This window comes from Babylonia areolata, chromosome 27 (assembly GCF_041734735.1).
Source record: "Babylonia areolata isolate BAREFJ2019XMU chromosome 27, ASM4173473v1, whole genome shotgun sequence".
Classification (NCBI taxonomy): domain Eukaryota; kingdom Metazoa; phylum Mollusca; class Gastropoda; order Neogastropoda; family Buccinidae; genus Babylonia; species Babylonia areolata.
In genome coordinates, this window is record NC_134902.1 from 34,449,266 (window position 1) to 34,469,265 (window position 20,000).

Sequence of the window (20,000 nt, forward strand, 5' to 3'; positions counted from 1 at the left end):
AAAGCGAAACAAAATGTGTGACTTAGGGACGTGGAGAGCGAGAATTGGACTTTTTCATCAGCAAGGTATGTCAACAAAGTTTTATATTCCTACGCGGAACAGTAACATGAGCAGAAAATTGACTGATGAAAACTGTGTGTCAGCAAGCGACATTATCTTGGCATTTTTTTCCTGTGGTTTGTTTGCTGCTGTTTTGGCTAGCTTTGGGCGAAACGTGGAAAGAATGCTAAGTCAGAAATACGTGTACTTAAACACCGAAACATCTGTGTATGGGACTACATTGTGGGACGGAGGTGTGTTAGAAAAGGGTGTCAGTGACAACATCAGTGGAAGCCCGTGCATTCTGCACGTGACAGCAATTGTTTTGACAGCGTGCGTGATCAACACAGTGTTCGGCCTGTGGCGTTTACGCCTCAGCGGTGACGTGGAGGAAAACCCCGGACCGAACAGTACGGACCAATCAACTCAGGGAGATCAAAAAATGTCGGAACCAACACCTGTGGCAGTCAACTCTGATGACATTGTGGCGAAGATCATGCAGGCAGTACAGCAACAGCTTCAAGAACAGACCAGTGTCATCAGGTCTGATCTGGGAAACATAATAGCTGAACTGAGTCAAGTGAAGAACGAATGTGTTGAAATCAATCAGCGATGTGACAGGTTAGAAAGAGAACAGAGAGAAATAACAGAAACAGTGTCTTGTCTGTCGGTAGATATGACTGATCTGCACAAAGAGATGATAGACAGAAGAGAGGAAACCAGAGAGATGAGAACATCAGTGAACGATATGCAGGAAGAAATTACACACTTGAGATCAGAAATTGACACGTTAGAACAGCATTCAAGAAGAGACAATCTACGGATTTTTGGAATTCCCTACAGTAGTGAACGTGAAAATTTTGACACATGTGTGATCGCTGTGGTTGATGCACTCAACAGTATCGATGGTCTGAAGGAATGGACCTCTGACGATATAGTGAGGGCTCATCGTGTTGGCCAGGCTAGGGATGGACAACCAAGGCCCATGATCGTCCGTTTCAGTCGTTGGAGGGACAAGATGTCTCTACTAACGGACAGAGCCATCCGGGAGAAGCTGAAACAGCAAGGCATTGGAGTGGCGAACGACCTGACCAGAGCCCAAGCACACATGGTCGCCGAAGCAAAGAGGGACGGCAAGAGGGCGTACTTCAGGAGGGGGAAGATGGTGATCGGCCCGGCTCTTCCTGATTCCCGCACCTACGCCGATGTGGCAGCGTTGGGCACTGACAACAGAGGGCAGCAGGACAGCGCGCGTGTGTCAGGAGACACAGGCAGTACACGGCACGTGCTGTTACCCAGCCAGGCTGGAGGCCAAGGTCAACGTGGCGGTGAGCTGATCCCGGGCACGGTCTCCACGTGCGGTGTGGACGGCACACCATCTACTTCAGAGGGCAGCAAGCAGCAGGACTCCGGAGCGGCCGGCGGAGGAGGGGGTACGCCAACACATGACAGCAGCACCCGGTCTTCACCCGAGCGGCGTGACAGGGACAGCAGTGGTGGAGGGGGGTCCCGCTGTGACGTAGCGGGTTCGCCAGCGACTCAGCGGTTGGCCAGAGGCGGTGTTGGCGGTGACGACCAGCATTCCCTGCGTGGTACGGGAGACTCCGTGGTGAGAAGAGGGGGCGGGAATTCCCGTCATGACGTCAGGGGTACTCCCGCTGTTGCACGTGGCGGACGGCGCGGTGTGGCCAATAGACAGACTGAGCTTGGCGCTCATTGGGGCAACCAGTCCGGCAAGTCACCTGGCAGTGGCAGTGGCAGTGATAGACACTTGCGGGCCAGAAACAAATAGGCCAGGCTCGACCATCCTAAATATTGGAAGTTTTTAAATTATAATGTGGAGAATCTTTATACAAAATTGTCTGATGTTTCATTTATAAATTATGTCAATACTTTTCATTTTGTTTGTTTAACTGAAACATTTCTAGATTCGTCCTTTGATTACGGTAATATTTTTCCAGAGTATCTAAAGTTTTTTGCTCCTGCAAAGAAAATGTCACGACAAGGGAGAAAATCGGGAGGAGTTTTAGTGTTAATAAAAAATACTTTGAAACAATTTGTGAAAGAAATTTCTTTAAACTGTGCGAACACTGTAGCGATTAACGTTGATAGAAGAGTTTTTAATGTTGATAAAGATGTTCTTTTTGTTGCAGCTTACATAGTACCCGAAGGAGGTCCACTATACAACGAAACAGAATTAAACGATGGAGTATTGATTTTGGAAGAATGTTTGCTGCAGGTTGTGCAAGATAAGGATGTGTATGTTATTGTTTGTGGTGATTTGAATGCACGTACAGGTTGTGAGCAGACCAAAAGTGAAGATATGGGTATCAATGTTTTTGATCTGGATTGGGAAAATGTGAAGGGAGATTCACGTTGTTCAAAGGATGTTACTACAAATAATTTTGGGAAATCCCTGTTGGACTTTTGCTTTTTGTTTGAACTTGTAATTTTGAATGGTTATTGTAATGGGGATCGAGATGGCGATTTTACTTTTGTTTCTACCCAAGGATGTAGTGTCATTGATTATTTTCTTGTTTCTGACTGCTTATTAGATAGTTGTAATTTATGTATTGGTGATAGTTTATTTTCATGGCATCTGCCAGTCGAATTGTCCTACATAAATAGATTAAGTACTGAAAAAGAATCTGACTCAATTCAAAAAGGAGAAGAAAGGATAGTGTGGTCTGAGGAAAATGTGCATGTATATAAGGATGAGTTGGACAGTTGCCAGTTTAAGGAGTGTTTACAGAATGCTCATAACATGTTAAATGTTGATGTTAATGCCTGTGTCAAATTGTTTTCATGTGCATTGTATGGAGCAGCTGCATGTATGATTCGAACAGTTGGTAGAGGACAGAAGAAATGTAATGATTGGTTTGATGATGAGTGTAAGAGGAAGAAAAGACTGGTCAGAGGCCTTCTTAAAAGTTTCCAGAGATGTAAAACTGAAGAGAATAAAAGAGTACGTAAAGAAACATTTGTAAAGGAAAGGAAGGAATATGTTTATTTGAAGAGAAGAAAGAAACGTGAATTTGAGGAGCTAAGGTTACAGAAATTAAAATCATCAATCAAAGATTCAAATCTGTTTTGGGCAACAGTAAGATCTGTAAATAGAAAGGCATTTGTTTATAATAATATTAGTGCTCAGCAATGGTATGACCATTTTTCTAGTGTATTTGTAGGTAATGCTAATACTGAAACAGAAGATGAGGTAGTAGAGGAGGTTGGTGATTTTGAAGAACCTTGTTTTAATGACCCAATTAGCAGGCAAGAAGTGATTGATAGCATAAACAATTTAAAACCAGGTAAAAGTGCAGGCCCAGATAAAATATTGAGTGAAATGTTAAAGCAGGCAAATACAGATATTGTTGATTTTCTGGTGCTTTTATTTAACAGATGTTTCAATGATGGAATCTTTCCAACAGATTGGGCAAAATCGATTATCATACCTATTCACAAAAAGGGAGACCCAAATATTCCAGATAATTACCGTGGAGTTGCACTTACAAGTATCATTAGTAAAGTTTACACTTACATTTTAAATAGAAGATTAACTAAATGGGCTGAACGAGAAGAAAAGATTATTGAAGAGCAAGCTGGATTTCGATCAGGTTACAGCACCATTGACCACATTTTCACATTGTTTGCAATTGTACAAACACATTTATTAAAAAATAGAAAATTGTATGTTGCTTTTGTAGATTTTCAGAAGGCCTTCGACTCTGTGAATCGAAATAGTTTATGGAATGTGTTACGTAAAACTGGTGTTGATGGTAAGCTTTATATGGCACTGCGTGGTGTATATGATGCAGTTTTAGCGTGTGTACGTGAGAAGGGTGTATATTCAGATGTATTTGAGTGCCCACGTGGCGTAAAACAAGGATGTCTGTTGAGCCCTATGATGTTTTCGTTCTTTATTAATGAACTGGCAGGAGAGATAACGAAAAAAGGAAGACATGGGATTCAAATGATCCCTGGGGCTGTTGAACTGTTTCTCATGTTATTTGCAGATGATGTAATTCTTTTGTCTGACACGGCCATAGGACTTCAAAATCAGCTGAACATATTAAAGCAAGAAGCAGATAGATTATTTTTAAAAGTTAATCTTGAGAAAACAAATGTAGTTGTGTTTAGAAAAGGTGGTTACTTATCTAGATATGAAAAATGGCACTATGGAACTGATGAAGTGAAGGTAACTAATGCTTATAAGTATCTTGGTATGATTTTTACAACTAAGCTGAGTTTGACAAGGACAGTAGCAGAAATTTGTAGAAAGGGGAAGAAGGGGGTTATAGAAATCTTAAGGTGTTTACGTAAGTTAGGCTCGATAGATTCATATATATTTTGGAAACTTTTTGATACTCAAATAGAACCAATGATAACATACAGTGCCGAAATTTGGGGACTTTCTGATAACAAAGATTTAGAAAAAGTACATACATTAGCTATTAAACGTTTTTTAAATGTTCCATTACATGCTTCAAATACTGTATTATATGGAGAAAGTGGTAGATACCCATTATACATTAAATCATGTGTGAAATGTATAAAATATTGGTTAAAATTAATAAGGCTACCCACATCGAGATTATGTAAGCAGGCGTATGAAATGTTAGTAAATGAACATGAGAGAGGGAAGGAAAACTGGGTATATTTTGTAAAGAAGACATTAACTGTAAATGGATTTGGGATTGTGTGGATGTGTCAGGGAGTTGGATGTGTAGAAGGATTTGTTTCAGAATTCAAAGATAGGCTAATTGCTTCATATAAACAGAATTGGCACGGTAAAATGGAAAGCACTGAGAAATATAGATGGTTTTATAGTTTTAAAAGTATATTTCAAACAGAAAAATATATCACAGTCGTGACAAACAAGTGGCACCGAACAAGTCTCGCCAGATTTAGAACGAGAACGATTGGTTTGAATGCTTATGAAAAGTGGTTTCAGACTGAGCCCTCGTTACTCTCCCCTTGTCCGATGTGCGGGCATTCAAGGGAGGATGAGTTACATTTTTTGTTTAGTTGTAAAGCTTATGACGATATTCGAGAAAAATGTGTTGTATTTAAAACAAATTCAGCAAAGTATGAAGATATTTTTGGAGTGCTTAATTTAAATCAGGAAACTTCACTACAGTCACTTGCAAAATATATTGCAGAAGCGAATAACATGCGACGAAAAAAAACTCAACAATAATAAAATAGTATCAGGTGTTGCTCATTGTGAAAAGTGAAATCTGTGTTGTCACTCTCATATGGAAAATATTATGTTATACATTTATATATGTTTTTGTTTTTATTTCTCTCTACATGCCATTACTTTGAATGGATGGTCGAACTGCACTTTGTTGCACAGATTGATTGATTTCGTTTTGGTTTTGGTTTTCATCAATATTATTACTATTGATGCATGTTGTTATTTGTATTATGAACCCCCATGTCATTAGGGCTGTAAAGCTATTGACATTAAAGTGTTCAGTGTTCAGTGTTCAGTGTTCTCTGTCTCTCTCTGTCTCTCTCTCTGTCTGTCTCTCTCTCTCTCTCTCCCTCTCTCTTTCTCTGTGTGTGTGTGTGTGTGTGTGTGTGTGTGTGTGTGTGTGTGTGTGTGTCTCCTACGTGTCGTTATCTCTCTCTCTTTAATTTTTTTTTTTTTCAGTTATGAAATGTTGTGTCCATGATGCTGGTCCCTCCCCCCCTTTATTTTCGGTATTTTGTGTGTCTCAGTTGTGTGTATGTACCTCTTTGGCAAAAGGGCCGTTGGCCTTGCAGTAAAATAGTTCTGAATTCTCTCTTTCTCTCCTGTCCATCCGTCTGTCTGTCTGTCTGTCTGTCTGTCTCTCTTTGTATCTATCGTTGTGTCTCTGTCTCTCTCTCTCACCGCCCCCTCCCTCTCTCCCTCCCTCTCTCCCTCCCCTTTCTCCCTCCCCCCTCTCTCCCTCCCTGTACCCCCTGTCCTCATCAACCATGCCTACACAGTAGAAAGATCCAATGAATGAGATATCGATGCCGCTCCATTCTCGTCTCCAACGTGACTTCCGTGCAGCGAGGTAAATCAATTGAACTGGCTTGCTTCGGCGCCGGCCGAAATATCCCCCCCATCTCCTGGCCAGTAATCGGCCCCTTCATACCTAGACTAGAGGCCCAGAATAGACTGCATAATTTGCGCATCTATAAAAGGGGGAAAAAAACACACTAATATGAAAGAATTTATGTGTGTGTGCCAGCGCGTGTATGTATGTCTGTATGTCTGTTGTGGTCAGGTCAGGTCTGCTACTGGTAACCTGTAATCCAGTACAACCTGTTCAGGGTCGGGTTGCCGGCGACTAAACCGGCACTCCCACCGCTCCCTTCCGGGACTGGTGAGGCGGGTGGCTAAACACCCTTATGGAATTAAAAACGAGATCCATAAAAGGGCGTCGGCTCAAGATCGTCTGGAATCCGCCTCTCTGGACAACCAGAATGTGGAGTCTGACTGGAGGACCCTGCGCGAGCTGATCTATAGTACAGCTTCAGAGACCCTGGGACCCATGACCAGAAAGTACAAAGACTGGTTTGATGAAAACTGATGAAATCAAGCAGCTTCTGGATGAGAAACGCCGTCTGCATCAAGCCTACCTTAGCAACCCAAAGTCCACATCAAAAAAGGATGCGTACAATGCCATCGCAGGACTGTTGAGCAAAAGTTACGTCAGATGCAGGATAAGTTGCTGAGTGACAAAGCTGATGAGATCCAGGGATATGCTGACAGTCATGATATGAAGAGGTTCTATGATGCATTAAAAGAAGTCTACGGCCCCACATCCTCAGGATCATCCCCCCTCCTCAGTGCAGATGGGAATACCTTGATCACCGAGAAGGAGAAAATTCTCGAACGCTGGGCTGAGCACTTCGACAGTGTCTTAAATCGCCCTTCCTCCATAAATGATGAAGCCATAGACCGTCTCCCACAAGTCCCCATCAACGAAGCACTGGACGATCCGCCAACACTTCTTGAGACCCAGAAAGCAATCCGTCTGCTATCCAGTGGCAAAGCACCTGACTCCATACCAGCAGAGGTCTACAAGGATGGAGGCACTGTGCTGACTGAGAAGCTCCATCAGCTGTACTAACTCATGTGGAAAGAAGAGACGAGCCCCCAGGATTTCAAAGTTGCATCTATCATTCACTTGTACAAGCGAAATTTAATGGGAACCGGCAAGCCTGTGATAACCATCGGGGCATTTCCTTGCTCTCCATCGCAGGCAAGATACTTGCTAGGATCCTACTAAACCGTCTCACAGCACACCTTGACCAAGGTCATTAGCCTGAGAGCCAATGTGGATTCCGGAAAGAGCGCGGAACCACCGACATGGTGTTTGCTGCAAGGCAGCTGCAAGAGAAATGTCAGGAGCAAAATGCTGATCTGTTCTCCACCTATGTCGACCTCACTAAGGCCTTCGACACCGTGAGAAGAGAGGGACTGTGGAAGATCATGGCCAAGTACGGATGCCCTCGGAAATTTATTTCCTTGGTCAGCCAATTCTATGAAGACATGCAGGCTCGAGTCCAGGACAATGGTGAAACATCGGCTCCTTCTCCAGTCACAAATGGTGTCAAGCAAGGCTGCGTCCTGGCTCCAACACTGTTCAGCCTCATGTTCTCTGCAATGCTTACTGATGCCTTCAGAGATGGCGATGTTGGAATCAGCCTAAAGTACCGAACAGATGACAAGCTGTTTAACCTCAGAAGGCTTCAAGCAAAAACCAAGGTCATGACAGACATCATCAGAGGCTTTTTGTTTGCTGATGATTGTGCCCTCAACGGTGGATCTGAAGCTGACATGCAACTCAGCGTCGAGAAGTTTGCCACTGCCAGTAGGAACTTCGGCCTTACCATCAGCACAAGGAAAACTGAAGTTCTCCATCAGCCAGCCCCAGGGAAACCCCACGTTGAGCCCAACATCACAGTCAACGGTCAGAGACTCAGTGCGGTGAAGTGGTTCACATACCTTGGCAGCACACTGTTACGAAATGCGACCATCGACGATGAAGTGAACGTCAGGAATGCAAGAGCAAGCGCAACCTTTGGTAGACTCTATGCAAATGTCTGGAACAGAAGAGGCATTGGTCTTGAGACCAAGCTAAAGGTCTACAGAGCAGTAGTTCTCCCCACACTACTGTACGCGAAACCTGGACAGTGTACCAACGACACGCCAAAAGCTGAACCACTTCCACACAACATGCCTCAGGAAGCTAATGAACATCGTGGCAAGACAGGACCCCAGACACGGAGGTGCTTGCAAAAGCCACCCTTCCCAGCATCTTCACCATCCTGATGCAGTCCCAGCTTCGCTGGACTGGACACGTGGCGCACATGCCAGACCATCGGCTGCCCTAAAGGCTCTTCTATGGCGAGCTTCAACAAGGGAAGAGATCACACGGAGGTCAGAAGAAGCGCTTCAGAGATACTCTGAAAGTCTCTCTGAAAGCCTTTGATATCAACCCTGACTCCTGGGAGGAATCTGCAGTGGACCGTGACAAATGGCGCACTGCTGTGCACAAAGGCGCCACGTTGTGCGAGGCCAACAGGACTGCTGCAGCTGTTCAGAAGAGGCAGGCCAGAAAGTCACGGGCAAACAAGCTCCCTGACAATGATATCCCTGTCTTTGTCTGCCCCAACTGTCAACGAACATTTCGTGCGTAGATTGGACTTTTCAGCCATCTGCGCATTAACAGACGGATTCATGAGCATCTCCCCCCCCCCCCGCCCCCCCACCACCACCCTCCCCCCATCCCCCAGTTGGATGACAATGATGGTCATCATCGATCTTGATGGACACACACCACACCACCACATGTCTGTATGTATGTATGCAGGAAGGCACATGATCGTTGTGGTGTGTTTGTGCGTGTGTGTGTGGGGGTGTACTTGTCAACGTGATTGCGCTTGTTATGTGTGTGTGTGTGTGTGTGTGTGTGTGTGTGTGTGTGTGTGTCTGTGTGTGTCTGTGTCTGTATGTCTGTGTTTGTGTGTTTGTGTGTGTGTGTGTATTCTTGAGTGCACGTGTGCGCGTGTCTTTGTTTGTTCGTGTGTGTGTGTGTGTGTGTGTTTGTGTGTGTGTGTGTGTGTCTGTGTCTGTGTGTATGTGAGCGAGCGCGAACTTTCGTGTGTGTTCGTGCGTGCGTGTATGTGTGTGCGCGCTTGCTTGCTTGTTTGCTTGCTTGCACGTGTGTACATGTATGCATGTATATAATTATGTACGTGTGTGCAACAGGTGTTTGACGCGGTGATCATCCTGGCGTCCTTTGTGGTGGACCTGGTGTTCCTGCGCGGGCTGCAGGCCTTCCCACTGGACGACTCCATCTTCATCCTGGCCTTCCTGCTGCCCTGGAGGGTCATCCGCGTCGTCAACAGTCCGTGCTTTGCTTTGCTCTTTCGTCTCTGTCTCTGTCTGTCTGTCTTGTCTGTCTTCAGAGCTGTTGCTGTGCTCTTTTTGACTCACTTGTGTAAACAAAGTGAGTCTATGTTTTAACCCGGTGTTCGGTTGTGTGTGTGTGTGTGTGTGTGTCCGTGGTAAACCTTAACATTGACATTTTAGCTGCAAATACTTTGTCAGTTGACACCAAATTAGGCATAAAAATAGGAAAAATTCAGTTCTTTCCAGTCATCTTGTTTAAAACAATATTGCACCTCTGGGATGGGCACAAAAAAAATAAAAATAAAAAATAAAATGAAGCCTAATTTTATGCAAACTGCATTTACTGTTATATTTATATTTTTTGTATTCTCTTAACTTGGCACTTTGATCTGATATTCTGACCCAACAACAAGAGCAGTCAATATTATCATTTTTTGTTCAAACAGGAACTTCTTTTGCTCAGCATGGAAGTTTCATTTATTTTGCAAACGTTTTGGTGCAGATAGTAAAAAAAAAAAAAAAGGAAATTACTCTGTGATTAATGCTAGGGGATTTAATTTGCTTTAAACTGATCTTTCTCATCTGAAACATTACATTTTGAAATTATACTCAATACATAAAAAGCTTGGATTTTTTTGTGTATCACAAGTGAGTCTTGAAGGCCTTGCCTCTCTTGTTCTTGTTCTTGTTCTTGATCTTCTTCTTCTTTGTCTCTGTGGTGACTCTGTTTCCGTTTTTCGATTCTGTTCTGTCTCTTCTTTCTCTGTCTCTTTGTGTGTGTGTGTGTGTGTGTGTGTGTGTGTGTGTGTGTGTGTCTCCCTTTCTCTCTCTCTCTGGCTCTCTCTCTCTCTCCCTCTCTCTCCCTCTTTTTCTGCCTGTCTGTCTGTCTCTCCATGTCTCTCTCTCTCTCTCTCTCTCTCTCTCTCTCTCTCTCTCTCTCACTTTGTCCCTTTCTCTCTCTCTCCATCTCTCTCGCTCTCTCATTCTCTCTCTCTGTCCCTTTCACTGCCTCTTTCTCTGTCTCTGTCTGTCTGTCTCTCTCTCCATGTCTCTCTCTCTCTCTCTCACTCTCCCACCCAACCACTCTCTTTAAATCTCTCTCACTTTCTCTCTGTCTCTTTCTTTGTTTCTGCCCCCCTCTCTCTCTCACTGCCACTCTCTCTAAATCTCTCACTCTCTCTAAAAGTCTCTTTGTCACTCTCTCTGTGTGTCTTTCTCTCTGTCTCTGTCTGTCTCTCTCTCTGTATTTCTCACTCTCTCTCTCTGTCTTTCTCTCTGTCTATCTCTGTCTCTCCTCTTTCTCTCTCTCTCTGTCTTTCTCACTCTCTCTGTCTTTCTCTCTGTCTATCTCTGTCTCTGTCTCTCTCTCTTTCTCTCTGTCTATCTCTGTCTCTGTCTCTCTCTCTCTCTGTCTCTCTCTCTGTCTCTCATCCTTGCTCCCTCTCCTCTCTTCATCCTGGTCTTTCTGCTCCTCTGGATGGCCATCCGAGACATCAGCTTTGAGTCATTTCCCTCTTTCTACCTGTGTCCATGTCTTTGTCTCCGTCTCTCTCTATTTTTGTCTTTCTGTCTGCCTCTGTCTCTGTCTCTCTGTGTCTCTCTTTCTTTGTCTGTCTCTGTCTGTCTGTCTGTCTCTCTGGCTCTGTGTCTTTCTCTGTCTTTTTCGTTCCTCTTTCTCTCTCTCTCTCTCTCTCTCTCTCTCTCTCTCTCTCTCTCTCTCTCTCTCTCTCTCTCTCTGTGTAGAAAAAATCCACTGTCATAGTACAACAAATACATTTGCAGACAGAAACATATAATCAGAAATGTGTGACGCTGTACCGTGGCAATATAATTTATGCTTAACACTGGCGAGCAGTATGAATTCCACACTGAGAAATCTGCTGTAACAAATACAGTACAGTACAATACAATACAATACAATACAATACAATACAATACGATTCGATTCGAATTAATTCGATTCGGTTTCGCACGATCCAGTGCAATGCAATGCAATACAGCACAACGCAGCACAAGGCTTAGCAACGCAACACATCGCGACGCAACACAGCACAGCACAACACAGCACAGCACAGCGTAGCACAGCACAACACAACACAACACAACACAGCCCAGCACAGCACAGCACAACACAACACAGCGCAGCGCAGCGCAGCGCAATACAACACAGCACAGCACAGTACAGCATAGCACAGCTCAGCACAGCACAACACAACACAACACAACACAACACAGCGCAGCGCAATACAGCACAGCACAGCACAGTACAGTACAGCATAGCACAGCACAGCACAACACAACACAGCGCAGCGCAGCGCAGCGCAATACAACACAGCACAGCATAGCACAGTACAGCATAGCACAGCCCAGCCCAGCACAGCACAGCACAACACAGCACACAGCCCAGTACAGTACAACACAGTACATTACAGAACAGCCCAGCACAGCACAACACAGCACAGCACAGCACAACACAGCACACAGCCCAGTACAGTACAGCACAGCACAGCACAGAACAGCCCAGCACAGCACAACACAGCACTGCACAACACAACAAAACACAGCGCAGCGCAATACAACACAGCACAGCACAGCGCAGCATAGCACAGCTCAGCGCAACGCAAAGCAACACAACAACAACACAGCCCAGCACAACACAGCCCAGCACAGCACAACACAGCACAGTGCAGCGTTATACAACACAGCACAGCACAGCACAGCACAGCACAACACAGCACAGTCCCCAAAAATCCTCCACCTCTCCCCCAACACTGTGCTGATATACCGCATTCAGTCTCACGGAAGTTCCATGCCTGAGCTCTGTCTCAAAGACAGAGGCCCATGCATGCAGAAGAGACCCCCCCCTCCCCTACCCACCCCATCATCTCCCCTGTCATCGATACAGACAAGCGGAAACCATCTACGCTGAGAGCCGTGCTCGCTGGAGGGAGAATGACATCACATCATTTTCTTTCGGAGGGGTGGAGGCTAGGGAAGAGCGTGCTGGGCCCAAAGGTTCCTGCGGTGTTTGCTTTTAGAGTTTAGGAAATAAATCCTGGTTGGTACTGGATGTGTGTGTGTGTGTGTGTGTGTGTGTGTGTGTGTGTGTGTGTGTGTGTGTGTGTGTGTGTGTGTGTGATACACAAAATGTCATTAAAGACAGACAGACATACAGTAAAATATATAAAATTGCTCTGGTGAAATACTCTCTATATGCGACCCATACATCAACACACCATTTTAACATGTCAACCCATACGTTTCTTCTTTTCTCAACACATTTTTGTTTACATGTCAACCCACAATAAATAATATTTAAAAAAAAAACAAAAAAAAACTGCAGTCAGGGAAAAATAATAAATTATGGGTGGCGCTCTCAGTGTAGCGACGCGCTCTCCTTGGGGAGGGGAGCCCGAATTTCACACAGAGAAATCTATTGTGACCAAAAAAAAAGTAATACAATACAATACAATACGATACAATACAATAATACAATATCTTACCCCTGTGTCAGTGCACCATTATTTTTTTCATATGTCAACCCGTACATGTTGTGCGTGTGTCAAAACATCTTTTGTCGGCGTCAGTCTATGCTCAGTCCGCGAATCAATACACCCGTTTACACGTCAGTTTCAGCTTCAGTTTCTCAAGGAGGCGTCACTGCGTTCGAACAAATCCATATACGCTACGCCTCATCCGTCAGGCAGGCAGAAGCCTGACCAGCAGCGTCACCCAACGCGCTGAGTCAGGCATTGAGAACCTGGATATTATATTAGCGTACCTATCAGAGTGGATTTCTTCTAAAGAAAACACATTTGTACTATAGGTTCGACGGGCGCAATAGCCGAGTGGTTAAAGCGTTGGACTGTCAATCTGAGGGTCCCGGGTTCGAATCACGGTGACGGCGCCTGGTGGGTAAAGGGTGGAGATTTTTACGATCTCCCAGGTCAACATATGTGCAAGCCTGCTAGTGCCTGAACCCCCTTCGTGTCTATATGCAAGCAGAAGATCAAATACGCACGTTAAAGATCCTGTAATCCATGCCAGCGTTCGGTGGATTATGGAAACAAGAACATACCCAGCATGCACACCCCCCGAAAACGGAGTATGGCTGCCTACATGGCGGGGTAAAAACGGTCATACACGTAAAAGCCCACTCGTGTGCATACGAGTGAACGCAGAAGAAGAAGAAGAAGTACTATAGGTTCTTTTTTCAGTGTGCGAAGTGCGTGCTGCACACGGGACCTCGGATTATCGCCTCGTCCAAATGACTAGACGCTCAGTTTGATTCTTCAGGAGAAAGGGCGAGAGCTGGAATCGAACCCAGACCCTCACGGACACTCTGCTGACAGATAAGCGTCTTCACGATTCCGCCACCTCCCTCTTCTCCTTTACATGTTTTTGATTGATATAGACACACAGCTCTTGTGGTCCCATTAGAGACCAAGGTCTAGTGGCTTTTATAAACCATTTTGCAACAGGCTGCCTTCCTGGGTAGAGCCGATGGACAGCTGCTTTCAGGCGCTTATCATTCATTTCCTGTGTCATTCGGTATGGCATCAGCCACGCACACACACACACACACACACACACACACACACACACACACACACACACACACACACACACACACACACACACACTACAATACACTACACTACACACCCTCCTTTAAAATCACACCATGTAATTAGACGTACACACCAACCCATCCACCCACCCCAGACTCACACCCATTAACCACCCTACAACCACACCTCCACACACACACACCACATGTTGCAATGTCTTCATTTATTTATTTTTTTGCGTATAGGTATACTTACGATCGTACACAAACCAAGGAACGTAATCCTCGTACCTGTGTTTGGTTATGTTTGATACAACAGTTATCGGGTTTGTAGTTACTATGGTATCGTATCATCAACGACCTACATTACATCAAGCCTTGTGAACTATCCACGGTGCTTGTACTAATCTGTCATCGCATGACTAGTGAATAAACGCCACGCGAGCATAAGAACCCATGCAAACATTACAACGTCACAACAGTATCAGTATCAGTATCAGTAGCTCAAGGAGGCGTCACTGCGTTGGGACTAATCCATATATGCTACACCACATCTGCCAAGCAGATGCCTGACCAGCAGCGTAACCCAACGCGCTTAGTCAGACCTTGAGAAAATAAAATGAAAATGAAATAAAAATTAAAATTAAAATTAAATAAAATGAAATAACAAAAAAATAAAATATAAATAGATGAACAATAAAAAATGCATAAAAATACGACTACTAATGATAATATTTATTAGGTGCAAAATCTTGATGAAGTTAACTCTAAGCGCACACAAAAAAAGACAACAACGATGATAAATAAGCAAGTAAATGTAAAACATGCAGACAAACATTCACACACACACACACACACACACACACACACACACACACACACACACACACACACATGCACAACAGATATGCAACAAACATGCAGTTTCACAGATATGAAAGCACAATCAAATACACATAAACGTACATGAGCCCCAACACACACACACACACACACACACACACACACACACACACACACACACACACAATAAAAACAACAACAACAACAACAATATCATCATCATCGTCGTCATCATCATCATCATCATAACCCAATTTTTATAGCGCCTTTCCATGCCAAACATGCTCAAATGCGCTGTACAATGCAAAAAAAAACAGAGAAGTAAAACATGCATCAAAACATTAAAACATACATAACCACAGACAAACACACACAACCCAGCACTGTACTAAAGCATGTTCAGACACACCTAAACCATCTCAGTAAACAACACCCTGCTCATCATTCGTGAAACATCATACATCACAACACCTGAATGATAACGCACATTACTTTCAGACATATCACAATACTTTAGGGGGGTGGGGGGGACCTTGACTGCTTTAGGACGTACCACTTATGATGTCATCAGTGACGTCAATATGGACGTAACACTTACGTCCGTAGTGACGTCACTGATCACATCATTTAAAAGGGGGGGGGGGGGGGGGGGGACCATTTTCGGAAGGCTGAAAATTCACGTGTTTGATCTAGAGTAGTATATCTCCAGACAGATTTCTCCAAATTTGGTGCTGATTGTTTTAGATATTGATTTATGACTTGAAACACCATTTTGTATTGTGGGTTTTTTTTTTTTGGTTTTTTTTTCCCCCTTCCGCCAGTCAATGCGTTTCAACACTAACACTGCATTTCTTAACTCACTCAGTACGGCCAGTCCTCTCTTCTCCTCTACACAGACCCCTCGGATGTCCTGTGGGTGTCTGAATGACCCAACCTTTAGCTTCCGTCGTCAGAATTGTGGTATTCTTTGTCAACATTCACTTCTTCAGTATAAGAGCCTTCCGCTTGCAATATTTTGATGATGGTAATTGGGGTGAAATGCTGTTAACGTCGTCTCTTTCGCCGTTTGTATGGAGAGAGTTAAAACGGTATCCCAATATTTAAAGATGAACAATAAAAACAAAATGCATAAAAATGCTACTACTAATGATAATGATATTTATTAGGCGCAAAATCTTGATGAAGTCAACTCTAAGCGCACAAAAAAAAGACAACAACGATGATAAATAAGCAAGTGAATGTAAAACATGCAGACAAACATTCACACACACACACACACACACACACACACACACACACACACACACACACACACAGTCTCTCTCTCTCACACACACACACACACACACATACACACACACACACACACACACACACACACACACACACACACACACACACACACACACACACACACACACACACACACACACACACACACACACACACACACATGCACAACAGATATGCAACAAACATGCAGTTTCACAGATATGAAAGCACAATCAAATACACATAAACGTACATGAGCCCCAGCACACACACACACACACACACACACACACACACACACACACACACACACACACTCACACACAACAAAAACAACAACAACAACAATATCATCATCGTCGTCGTCGTCATCATCATCATCATAACCCAATTTCTATAGCGCCTTTCCATGCCAAACATGCTCAAATGCGCTGTACAATGCAAAAAAAACAGAGAAGTAAAACATGCATCAAAACATTAAAACATACATAACCACAGACAAACACACACACAACCCAGCACTGTACTAAAGCATGTTCAGACACACCTAAACCATCTCAGTAAACAACACCCTGCTCATCATTCGTGAAACATCATACATCACAACACCTGAATGATAACGCACATTACTTTCAGACATATCACAATACTTTAGGAAGGGGGGGGGGGGGGGACTTTAAAAAAAATTAAAAATTTCAAAAAACCTTGACTGCTTTAGGACGTACCACTTATGATGTCATCAGTGACGTCAATATGGACGTAACACTTACGTCCGTAGTGACGTCACTGATCACATCATTTTATAAAAAAAGGGAGGGGGGGGACCATTTCCGGAAGGCTGAAAATTCACGTGTTTGATCTAGAGTAGTATATCTCCAGACAGATTTCTCCAAATTTGGTGCTGATTGTTTTAGATATTGATTTATGACTTGAAACACCATTTTGTATTGTGGGTTTTTTTTTTTTTGGTTTTTTTTTCCCCTTCCGCCAGTCAATGCGTTTCAACACTAACACTGCATTTCTTAACTCACTCAGTACGGCCAGTCCTCTCTTCTCCTCTACACAGACCCCTCGGATGTCCTGTGGGTGTCTGAATGACCCAACCTTTAGCTTCCGTCGTCAGAATTGTGGTATTCTTTGTCAACATTCACTTCTTCAGTATAAGAGCCTTCCGCTTGCAATATTTTGATGATGGTAATTGGGGTGAAATGCTGTTAACGTCGTCTCTTTCGCCGTTCGTATGGAGAGAGTTAAAACGGTATCCAAATATTTAAAGGAACCCCCCCCCCCCCCCCCCCCACCCCCACCCCACCCCCCAAACTTACTGTCAGCCCGTGGGTTTCAGGTCTGGTGGTGGCTGTGATTGATCACGAGCACGTCAAGTTACGTCTGCTGTACAGCCGGAAGAAGAAACTGGACAAGACGGTGGACAGTCTGAGGAATGAAGTGGATGAGCTGAAGGTACGTCTGCACATTGATTGATGTTCACTAAACAGCAGAAGTAGTAACAGCAGCAGCAGCAGCAGCAGTAGTAGTAGTAGTAGTAGGAGAAGGAGGAGGAGAACGAGGAAGAGGAGCAGCAATAGCAGCAGCAGCAGCAATAGTACTAGTTGTAGTAGTAGTAGTGGTAGTAGTAGGAGGAGGAGGATAAGGAGGAAGAGGAAGAGCAGCAGCAGCAGTAACATTCGTGGGGTCGTGGTGGTGGCAGTAGTAGTAGTAGTAGTAGTAGTAGTAGTAGTAGTAGTAGTAGTAGTAGTAGCAGCAGCAGCAGCAGCAGTAGTAGTTGTAGGAGGGGGAGAAATAGCATCAACAGTAGCAGTAGCAATCGTTGGGGTGGTGGGTGTGTTCGTGGTGGTGGTGGTGGTGGTTGCAGCAGTAGTAGTAGCAGCAGTAGTAGTAGTAGTAGTAGAAGGATGATGATGAGGGGTATGAGAAATGAGATACTTAAGACAGTCACATCGCAGAAAAGGAACAGAAGAAGAAGATAATAAAGAAGAAGAAGAAGAAGATGATGATGATGATGAGGGAAATGAAGAAGAAGAAGAAGAAGAAGAAGAAGAAGGAGGAGGAGGAGGAGGAGAAGGAAAAGGAGGAGGGGTAAAACGAGGTAGAAGAGGAAGACAATAACGACGACAACAACAAAACACACCAACCCCACCACCACCACCACCACAACAGCAACATTACGGCAATGATGACGACGATGAAGATGATGGTGATATCGTTATAGGACGATGACCGCGTACACGAGGGAACATGAGACTAACAACCAACAAACACAACAACAACAACAACTATTGCTACTACTACTACTACTACTACTACTACTACTACTACTACTACTACTACTACTACTACTACTACTACTACTACTACTACTACTACTACTACTACTACTACTACTACTACTACTACAGACTAACACACTCAAACATAAGCGTTAACCAGACTGACCAAAGTGTGTGTGTATGTATGTATGTATGCCTTGCTCTGACCAAGAAAGTATGCATGTATGTATGTATGTATGTATGTGTGCCCTGCTCTCACCATCAAATTATGTATGTATGTATGTATGTATGTATGTTCTAAGTGGTATGAAAAGAACGTCTGTTTGCCGTAAGTGGTATGAAAAGAAAGTCTGTTTGCTGTACGTGATATGAAAAGAACGTCTGTTTGCTGTAAGTGATATGAAAAGAACGTCTGTTTGCTGTAAGTGGTATGAAAAGAACGTCTGTTTGCTGTAAGTGGTATGAAAAGAACGTCTGTTTGCCGTAAGTGGTATGAAAAGAACGTCTGTTTGCCGTAAGTGGTATGAAAAGAACGTGTTTGCTGTAAGGGGTATGAAAAGAACGTCTGTTTGCCGTAAGTGGTATGAAAAGAATGTCTGTTTGCTGTAAGTGGTATGAAAAGAACGTCTGTTTGCCGTAAGTGGTATGAAAAGAACGTCTGTTTGCCGTAAGTGGTATGAAAAGAACGTCTGTTTGCTGTAAGGGGTATGAAAAGAACGTCTGTTTGCCGTAAGTGGTATGAAAAGAAAGTCTGTTTGCCGTAAGTGGTATGAAAAGAATGTCTGTTTGCCGTAAGTGGTATGAAAAGAACGTCTGTTTGCCGTAAGTGGTATGAAAAGAAAGTCTGTTTGCCGTAAGTGGTATGAAAAGAACGTCTGTTTGCCGTAAGTGGTATGAAAAGAAAGTCTGTTTGCCGTAAGTGGTATGAAAAGAAAGTCTGTTTGCTGTAAGTGGTATGAAAAGAACGTCTGTTTGCTGTAAGTGGTATGAAAAGAATGTCTGTTTGCCGTAAGTGGTATGAAAAGAACGTCTGTTTGCCGTAAGTGGTATGAAAAGAACGTCTGTTTGCTGTAAGTGGTATGAAAAGAATGTCTGTTTGCTGTAAGTGATATGAAAAGAACGTCTGTTTGCCGTACGTGGTATGAAAAGAATGTCTGTTTGCTGTAAATTGTATGAAAAGAATGTCTGTTTGCTGTAAGTGGTATGAAAAGAATGTCTGTTTGCTGTAAATTGTATGAAAAGAATGTCTGTTTGCCGTAAGTGGTATGAAAAGAATGTCTGTTTGCTGTAAATTGTATGAAAAGAATGTCTGTTTGCCGTAAGTGGTATGAAAAGAATGTCTGTTTGCTGTAAATTGTATGAAAAGAATGTCTGTTTGCTGTAAGTGGTATGAAAAGAATGTCTAGTTGCTGTAAGTGATATCAAAAGAATGTCTAGTTGCTGTAAGTGATATCAAAAGAATGTCTAGTTGCTGTAAGTGATATCAAAAGAATGTCTAGTTGCTGTAAGTGATATCAAAAGAATGTCTAGTTGCTGTAAGTGATATCAAAAGAATGTCTAGTTGCTGTAAGTGGTATGAAAAGAATGTCTG

At 43.6% G+C, this 20,000-nt stretch overlaps 1 protein-coding gene across 1 annotated transcript in view; it reads left to right on the forward strand.

Moving 5' to 3' along the window:
• Positions 1-20,000, forward strand: part of LOC143301068 (uncharacterized) — a 280,584-nt gene that overhangs the window by 244,683 nt on the left and 15,901 nt on the right. Inside the window, exons 7-8 of the mRNA XM_076615073.1 lie at positions 9,293-9,431; positions 17,467-17,582. Coding sequence (XP_076471188.1) covers positions 9,293-9,431; positions 17,467-17,582 — 255 coding nt within the window. The remainder of the gene's footprint in view (positions 1-9,292; positions 9,432-17,466; positions 17,583-20,000) is intronic.